Raw genomic sequence first — 10008 nt, forward strand, 5'->3', positions numbered from 1 at the left:
CCCTGATATAGTTGGCGAAGATGCTCAACCATATCGTAAGCGCCCATCAACTCGTGTTGCTTCTAAAGCTCAGAGTTCATGGTCGCGAGCATTAGACATGACACATCTAATGCGTCATCTTGATGCTTCTTGTAAGCATCTTTGTCAGCTCGCGGGGCATTGGCAGGAGGAGCCTCCGGAATGGGCTGCTCCAGAACATACAGTTTACGTTCCTGGGTGAGAACTATTCTCAAGTTCCTGTACCAGTCCAGGAAATTCGCTCCGTTGAGCTTGTCCTTCTCAAGGACAGATCGCAGGGAGAAGGAATTCGTGTTCGACGTCATGGTTATCTACAACAGAAAATTTGCAGAAATAAATATCATATTCTTTTAAAATCATTTAATTAGACCTTTAATTAAATGATGCTCCCACTGAATTCTATAATTCTTGTGGGACAAGATCCACATCATACTAACCCTTGAGTTAGCTTTGGCTAATACGCCCAAGGCTTAGTATGATCGGTAGGTAATGATTACCAATTACATCTCTATGCAACTCTTGTTTATAGAATCAATATCCGCATTTATATTAAAACTCGAGTTAGCTTTGGCTAATACGCCCGAGAGTTAATATAAACATGATTTTGTCCTACCTTTCCAACTATTGGAAGAATGCCTATAGTTGACTCGATCCAACCGAGTAACTAGGAATACTCAATCTAATTGAGTTTGTATTCACCCATGCGTTGATAGGCGGGACCAAGATTGTCCCTCCGTACCCTACCAAGATAATATGTATTGCTCTGCTTTGGCAGATTCAACAATACATGTGATCGAGGTAGTGATAGGTATCACGGCACGGTTAGGCATTAGAGTTGAGTCGATTGAGATCTAATCTAATCGAAAAGGATGCATCTTGTGCACGACTTAGATCTAATCTAATCGCAAGGGTGCATCATGTGCACGACTTAGATCTAATCTAATCGTAAGGCACTAATTAATTAACTACTTATTAAATATGCATCACATACACAAGCAATTAATTAATCTATTTGTGATTTAGTCATGGCCCTACTACGATCTTCTCAAGCCAATGAGAAGATCGATTGGTCAACCTAGGGTCAACAGCTTCTCCAAGCTCCTCCCTTTGACCACCTTGTGTTGCTCGTGCCCGCCTCGGAACTCCGTCTCGTGTGGACCCTCCACCGCTCCAATTTGTACATTACAATTTGAAACTCGAGTTACATTCGAGTCTAAATCTAATTTACAACAAGAATATAAGAGAAGGCACGACGCGCAGGTCGCGAATATAATACAACACTCGCAAACACATAACGGCACGCAGGCCGTATTATGAATTACAACACAACCAATCATATTGGGTTTTTGGGCCATGACTATCACAAAATTAATATATAATTCAAAATTATATATTTTCATAATTTTCTATAATTTTAAAAATAATTTTTACAATTTTTACGAGTAAAATTTCCCGGCGGTCCCGTTTAGCGGTTTCGGGCGCAATCGCGGAACGGATCCCCTTGCGGGGCCAGGGGCAGCGCCCCTACCCGCAATCTAACCATCGCGAGGGTTCCTTTGCGATCCAACAGCGCCCAAACTCGCTGTCCCAAAACGATTTGGGCCGAGACATTGCCGTTTCGGAAAAAATCTTCCCGGTGGGTTCGTTTTTAGCGATTTCGGGTGCAATCGCGAAGCAAATTCCCTTGCGGGGTTAGGGGCAATGCCCCTACCCACGATCTAACCATCGTGAGTTGCTCCTTTGCGATCTAATGGCACCCGACCCCGCTGTCCCAAACGGATTTGGGGCAAAACGAAGCCGTTTAAAAGAAAACTTTCCGGTAGCCGAAGCCTACAAGTGTTAAGACACTTGTGCTTCGCTTCTACGGAAAAATTACTCATAAAAACTCTAAAAACTCAATTTTTACAGAAAATTACAGAAGGTATATTTTTCATAAAAATACAAACGAACTCGTACAAGTCTTTGCACGTGACTCTGATACCACTGTTGGGTTCGTCGGGTCGCAAAAACCGCTTTTTCGCGTCGCGAAAACCCCGAATCACCCAAAGCCATGGATCTCGTGCAAAGATTCGTAAACAAAACTTTTCGAAAAACTTTTTCTTGTACGAGCTTGTAAAAAATTTAGATCTACACTAAAGTTAAGATCATTACCCTTGTAGCGAAGCCCTTCGCGTTCCCGCTCGTCCAAGAAGTTGCCGGATCTCTAGACCGTCAAGCGTCGGTCCTCTAGAAGTATCCACACGAACAATTCTTGATGGAGAAAACCTAAACAAAGGTGTGCTAGCACCTTGATAGGTCACGGCAAGGAAGAGGAGGGAGAGCAAGGAGAGAACACAAGGAAGAAGAAGGAGTTACACCACATGAATGGAAAAATGAATTCCCACACAAACACAAAGTGGCCGGCCACTCTCAAAAACTCCCAAATTAATTGCATTAATTGCAATTAATATGAAGCCATTAAAGAGAATGGCTTTGTAACTTCCATGAGGTGGCACCCATGATGATGTGGAACATCATTATTGGTCCACCTAATGCCAACTCACCAATGAGGTGGCAAAAGGTCAAGTCAAAATTGACCTTTGGTCTTCCTTCTCAAGTCAAGTCAAACTTGACTCAATCTCTACCATGGTTGATCTAATCTAACCATTTGATTTGAGCCAACTTAATATAATGAATCTAATTCATTAAATTAAATTGATTCAATGAGTCAAAATCTAAATTAGACTCATTAAACACATGAATCAACTTGAGTCGAACTCAAGTTAGCCCAATTATGATTACTCTTAATCCAATTTGATTCATCAAATGAATCTAATCCCCTTGGTTCATCATATGAACCTAATCTCCATCTAATTGTCCTAAGTGTGTGACCCTATAGGTTCTTGTACCATTTAGGAGCATAAGTAATGAGCGGTATCTAGCAACACATCATTACTACCCAAGTTACAAGAATGTCGAGATCCGACATCACCTTGTGACTACTAATTGTGACTCCTCACAATATATGAGACATTATCCTTCTATCCTAGACATCTAGATTGATCAATATGAGGCATAGACCGTGTCATTCTCTAATCAACCTAAATCTTGAACTCCAAGTAGACTCACTCGATCAAATGAGCTCAACATCTAATGTTGACTCATTTGGGCATGACCATGCACTTAGTGATCTCACTCTATCAAGAATACCGATGTCGTTCCCATCATATGGGAGGGATAGATCCCATCTACATCACTCACATCCCTCTACATAATTCATTATATACCCAGTAATCGCCTTTATAGTCCACCCAGTTACGGGTGACGTTTGACGAAACCAAAATACATAACTCCTTATGTAGGGATCCATGGTGACTTCAGGTATAAGGACTAATAGTCTTACTAATAGCCACATGAGAAAGTATATGACACTCATATAACGATCCATGATACTTTCTCATGGCGGGTCATTCAGTATACATTCTCTAATGCATACCCATGTGTCAGCTTGATATCTCTATATCCATGACTTGTGAGATCAAGTCATCGAGCTGACCTACATGCTAGTCTTATTATATTAACATTGTCCCTGAATGTTAATACTAGACTAGGAATGATTTAGAGTAGTGTTCCCTATATCATCTCACTATCGATTCAACCAATCGATTGATATAGGTAAGAACCTTTCTACTCAAGGACGCTATTATACTTAGTCTATTTGGCACTAATATAAATAAGTATAATAACCAAACAAATGCCTTTATTAATATACAAGAATATGATACAATGAGTCCATACAATCATCAAATGATTGACTCTAGGGCTCTAACTAACAAATTAATCATGTTACATTGTTCCTTATGATTGAATGAGCACATGATATACTTTTATGCTTAGACATGTATGCTTGTGAGCTATACCAGATGAGAATTTCTACGATATGTTATGAGTTCAAAATATGCATGTTTTATGTTATATGTGGGTAAATCTTACATGCTTTGGTGATATGATATGAGCTGAAAATATGCATGCTTATGTTATGATATGTGGTTAAATTATGCATGCTTTGATGCTATGTTTAGTGCTTAAAATATGCATGCTTTCATGATATGCTATGTGATTAAATTATGCATGCTTTGATGCTATGTTTAGTGCTTAAAATATGCATGCTTTCATGATATGCTATGTGGTTAAATTATGCATGCTTGATGATACACTACAAGAAAAAAGTCAAACAACAACGGTTTTTCACCGTTGTCGTAGGCCATTTTGAACTGTTGTTAAAGGCCGTGTTGTTAAAAGGGGTGGCAAAAGACAACAGTTTTTAACCGTTGTCTTTGAAGGCAAAGACAACATTTTTTACAACGGTGAAAAACTGTTGTCTTTTCCTTCAAAGACAACAGTTTTTCACCGTTGTCTTTGAGCTCTAACTTTAATAATAGGGTCTTCAACAACAGTTTTAAACTATCTACGACAACGGTGAAAAACCGTTGTCTTTTATAGAAAAAAAATTTAAAAAAATTAATACACAATTTTCCAATATTATAAATCATTCAAAATACTAAATTTCAAAATAAAATTTAATATACAATTTTCTAACATTCAAAAATAATATTTATAACATTCTGAAGAAATTTCATAAGCAACCAACAAAATTTCATAAGCAACCAACAAAATGATAACATTTTTAAAACAAAGGTAGAACAATATAACACAAGATTTTCTACTTAGATGTCGGTGAAGAGGAGGGATTGCAGCTCCTAGTGCTCCTTAATTTGTTAAAGTCTCTTCATTTTTTTAGCTTGTCGGCATTCTTCCCAATACTCTTGAGGACACCTAAAAAGAGCAGAATGAAATTATACAAACCTGTGCACAAGAACTATGTAATTCTAAGTGGTGGATCATGTCTGTCACAAGTTCGCCACTAACTTTTTGACCATTATGCACAGATTGTAGACAAGCATGAAAATAAGCAGAACCATAAATATAAGCGAATAAAGGATACCTTTCAATCTTCGAAATCTTCTTTTCTGGTTGGCCCGTCTCCTTTTCTTCTCTTCTTTTGTTAACTCTGCCTCTTCTTTGATGTTTCCTTTTCCATGAAAAATCTCCTCAGGGGCAAGCATAGCCGCATCTGAGACGGCCAATGGAGCAACCTGCAAAACCATTGTATTTCAGTGACTCGAAACTATTTTTACCATAAACTAAAAGACAACTCCAAAAGATATTTTTACCTCTTCCATTGCTAGAGCAGGTACATTGACTTGTATAGACATATCCTCAATAACCTACATCATAACTTATGGTCAATCAAGAAATAAATACTAAAATATGAAGTCACAAGAATATGAAGTCACAAGGAATACAGAATATGAAGTCACAAGACTGAAATACTAACTAAGATCAATAAGTTGTCAAATTTTGTATCAATGATGGATTCCTTCTGAATTGAGCATTAAGCTTCATTCCAAACAAAAAGAGAAAAAGAATGACTGTACAATAGGTATTACCTTCTTAATAGAGAGAATTAAATTGTGGATGAATCTAGGTGCAGTGCAGTTGATTCCAATAGCAACGACTTTGTTGCATGAATCAGCCAGAGAAACACATTCAGCCATAGAATCTCCACTAACAACATTGATCCCATCCTTCGAAGTGAAAGAAAACCAAGCTGGAATTTTTGTGTCACACTCCAAAAGAAGTTCAACATATGCCTGTAAAAGAAGTCATAATTAGGATCCACTAAAAGGAACATCTTGAGCAAAATAAGAATCTCAAGTCTAGGGTTCCACTAAAATCAAGCTTCTTAATATTTGCAGTAGATTCTTGTAACAAACTCTGTTCTGAATTTCTGTTTTAGCTAAATCTTATCCAAAGCCTCAACTATTTGTGCCATTTTACTCTTTGGTATTGAGTACCCCAAGTACCTAAATGTGCAACGAAGGAAGAGCAGGAACCATTGCTTAGCTCTACAAATACATCAAAAGATACTTGAGCTTCAAGTTTATTTGGAATTGTTTCAAAAGCAATTATATCAGCTCCAGCTTCAGAAAGAACCTCAAGCCTTCTCCTGTGAAAATCTTTGACGATTTCCACAGTAATTTCTTGGCCATAGTTTCCACTACAAACAGAACAATCACATGATCATCTAATGAAGACCTCCATATCATACTGTAGTCCCGAGCAGCATTAACAAGATGCACCTGTACTCAGAACCATCTGCTAGATATGCTCCATAGCTTCCTATTGATGCAGCAACCAACACAGGACGCTGCTTCAGGTTGATTGCGCCCTCACTGAATCCATAGCTTCCTATTGATGCAGCAACCAATAGCAGGAGGAGGGGGGCACGATTTTTACCGTAGCCTTCGAGGTTCTATAAAATTCATAACTCGCTATAGCATATTTATAAATTATAGAAGCATAATGAAACGATCCTAAAAAACCCAAGATACTACAAAATACACTACAGAGGTGAGAGTGGCACTGTTCCAAAAAGCAACGACCTGTCTCTTTGCCCTCCCGCTTAAAATGCTTGGGGGGGAGTAAGAGTTGTCAGCAAGAACGCGCAAGTTATGATTCTGACAAAGTAGATGTCAGCTTAGCTCTAGATCAATATAAATGAAGAAAACAGACAGTACAAAGAAGTAACAAAATCTTCCTCTTTTCAAAGAAAGAGCATAATGCAACCAGAACAATACCAAACAAGCATACCTATGAAGAAAGTGGCTAATCTTTTGAGACGACTGCACAATATATAATGTGTTGACCCTTATCCTCCACTTGGATCCTTCCACACTTCACAGCATTTACCTATCCAAAGTAAGCAAGGTTCACACCTCACCATGAAAAATCATAATTTATAGCAATAGAAGAACAAACGCTTCCTCATCAACAACACTGGTAGGGCTTCACAAAATTTAGTCACGAACCCTAACTAATAGTCAAAAAAAGAGAAGGAAACTCATTCTTCTTGTCATCATCAGAAAGCCACCACATGTATAAGAACAAGAAGACAAAAAAAACATTTTTTTGTAAAATACATAATAGTCATAAGGGCGCCTTTGAACTCCTCCGCAAAGAGATCCACAATAGTCTTGCCGGCCCACCTGTTCTTAACCTATATTGACTCAAGAGTTAGCTCAAACTTACGTGAAGCATCAAAATGAAAGAATCGAGCGAAGAAAAGGATATAGGTCTATTTTGTTTACGTGCTCGTCGTCCCCCTCATCATCGAGATGGACCGAAAAAAAGATCCAGCATCCATCACTATCTGAAAACAAAGACAGTTTTTCAAGTCATAAAAACTGTAATGGAAGAAGAATGATGGTACAAAAGAGCAAGTTAATCACAAAAAGGGCAAGATAAACTAGCAGATTGCATATCTGTTAAGAATAACACTTCTATTCTTGATGAGCAAAGAATTCATCTAACAGTATACTCACTGCCGCACAATACAGGACGCCCAAATGCTAATTATTAACAGATCAGCAATCAAGATCAATTGTTTAGGCAATCGGAGGATAGCATCAAAATTCATCTATCTTTTACCCTAAATCTATGTTCGTCAGAAGGAGTAACTGAAAACAACCAAATGGGATCACCCTCCATGAAATCCAAAACATGATTCAAATCAACATGAAAGAAAACTGAAGTATTTGTGGCTCATCAAACAAAATCCGACTACCTTAAAGCTAAACGAAGCATGGGGTTGGATCGCTTCTGTCTCAGGCGTGCCCTTTTAGGAAGGCAGGGTCGCCGGGGGGGCACCGAGGAGGGCGGACTGCTGCATCTCCAGATCGTTGATCTGCTGCTCTCGGTCCATCTCAATGATGAGGGGGACGATGCGCACGAGGAAAAAAAAAAGGAGAAGGGGCAACAGGTTTAGGGCTTGGAGAGGAAGGAGGAAAAAAAACGTGAAGTAGGTGAAGAGATCATAGGTTGGACGAAAATCCTTAGGAATCGAGAAGGTAAAGGGGGGAATGCGGCGGCAAAAAATTTTGAGGAGAGGGAAAGAAAAAACGCGGCGGTAAAAATTGACGAAGGGAAAAAACGGCGAAGGAAAAAAAAAAGGGTATACAACAACACTTAATAGACAACGGTTTTCAAAAACCGTTGTCATAATCCTAAAAAAAACTCACATAGACAACAATTTTCAAAAACTATTGTCATAGCATTTAAAAACTGTTGTCGTACACCCAAAAAAACATAAATAGACAACGGTTTTTAAAAACCGTTGTCGTAAGAAAAAAAAACTACTAAAAGACAATAGTTTTTATTAAAACCGTTGTTAAAAGGTAAAAAGACAACAGTTTAGCATAAAACCGTTGTCGTTTGAGTGTTGTTGAATGAACATTTTCTTGTAGTGATATGCTTTATGCTTAAGATATGCATGTTTTTATGATCTATGCCTAAGTGATGCATATTGTTATGATATGATGTATGCCTAAGTGATGCATACTTTTATGGTATGATGTATGCCTAAGTGATGCATACCTTTATGACATGATGTATGCCTAAGTGATGCATACCTTTATGATATGATGTATGCCTAAGTGATGTATACTTTTATGACATGATGTATGCCTAAGTGATGCATACTTTTATGATATGATGTGTGCCTAAGTGATGCATGCTTTTATGATGTATGATATGTATAAGTATGACATGTACTTTACTTTATATGGCTTGTATCAAGGGTGGGCTCCATAAGCGCCCCGGGGTCGATGAAATAAGACTCGGGCCTCGTTAGGGATGAGCTCCTAAGTGCCCCTAGGTCGATGGAGTAAGACTCGGGCCTAGTATGTTTGCCTTGTAGGGTTCAAGACTTGCTACCTTGGACCTACATAGGTTGCGCGCAATATGTAAGTGGTACATAGCCGGGATGCCCTTTAAGTTGAGATTATGTTCAAGTATATATATGTAAGAAGAAATGGTTTTAAAGATTATGAGACATACACATGTTTTTTTTCGGATACATGTTTTTCAAAATCATATACATATACCCTATGATGATTTATATGCTATGGTTAGATATGATTATGTTATGTTCCATGATATGTTCATGTGTATGATATGCCATGACTCCTTATGATGATATGCCATGATTAGATACGATTATGTTATGCTTCATGCTATGCTTTACGCTATGATATGCCATGACTAGTTATGATTTCTTCATGTTGCATGATATGCTTAAAAGAGTATGTTACATTATGTCATGACTAGTTGAAGTGATGCCATGTTGAGACATTCTTTGATTATACTATGATTTTCGGTTTCAGTGAGTAGGAAAGGAACTTACTGAGCCATGAGTGCTCACAGCTTACTGTCCTTGTACCACAGATAAAGGAAAAAGCTGGATGAGCTAGAGGAGCAGCAGGAGAGGCAAGGAGATGTGTGTGGCAGTGGCTAGGCAACCAAATAAGAACCTGCTTTAAAACTTTTAAAGAACTACGCTTTGGTATCATGAATTGTAGTACCATATGTGTGACTTGATGTTATGTTTCTACTAAATTTGTTATCATGTTATTGAGGCACTGATAGTGTAGTTCGGATTTGATAAAAAGGAAAAACAAAAGAAAAGTTTTTATTAAACTAAGAAAATTATTTTAAGTCTTCCGCTGTTATTTGTACATAAAGTATCGTAGCCCCGTCCCTTAGGATTAGCAGGGAGGGCGGGCGTTACAATAATCGCCTTTATAGTCCACCCAATTACAGGTGACGTTTGACGAAGCCAAAGTATGTAACTCCTTATGTAGGGAACCATGGTGACTTCAGGTCCAAGGACTAATAGTCATACTAATAGCCACATGAGAGAGTATATGACACTCATATAATGATCCATGATACTTTCTCATAGCGGGTCATTCAGTATACATTCTCCAATGCATACCCATGTGTCAACTTGATATCTCCATATCCATGTCTTGTGAGATCAAGTCATCGAGTTGACCTACATGCTAGTCTCGTCGTATTAACAATGTCCCTGAATGTTAATACTTAACTAGG

General features: G+C 38.2%; 1 protein-coding gene across 1 annotated transcript; it reads right to left on the minus strand.

The window, feature by feature from the left end:
• Nucleotides 1–5400: 5400 nt before the first annotated feature.
• Nucleotides 5401–7822, minus strand: LOC121999399 (homocysteine S-methyltransferase 2-like). The gene is made up of 6 exons (XM_042554086.1): nt 7768–7822; nt 7209–7270; nt 6201–6373; nt 5989–6118; nt 5508–5711; nt 5401–5457 (listed from the first exon to the last, which is right to left on the minus strand). The coding sequence occupies exons 1-6, from the start codon at nt 7820–7822 to the stop codon at nt 5401–5403; spliced, it is 681 nt and encodes a 226-aa protein (XP_042410020.1).
• Nucleotides 7823–10008: the final 2186 nt, after the last annotated feature.

This window comes from Zingiber officinale, chromosome 7A (assembly GCF_018446385.1).
Source record: "Zingiber officinale cultivar Zhangliang chromosome 7A, Zo_v1.1, whole genome shotgun sequence".
Classification (NCBI taxonomy): Eukaryota; Viridiplantae; Streptophyta; class Magnoliopsida; order Zingiberales; family Zingiberaceae; genus Zingiber; species Zingiber officinale.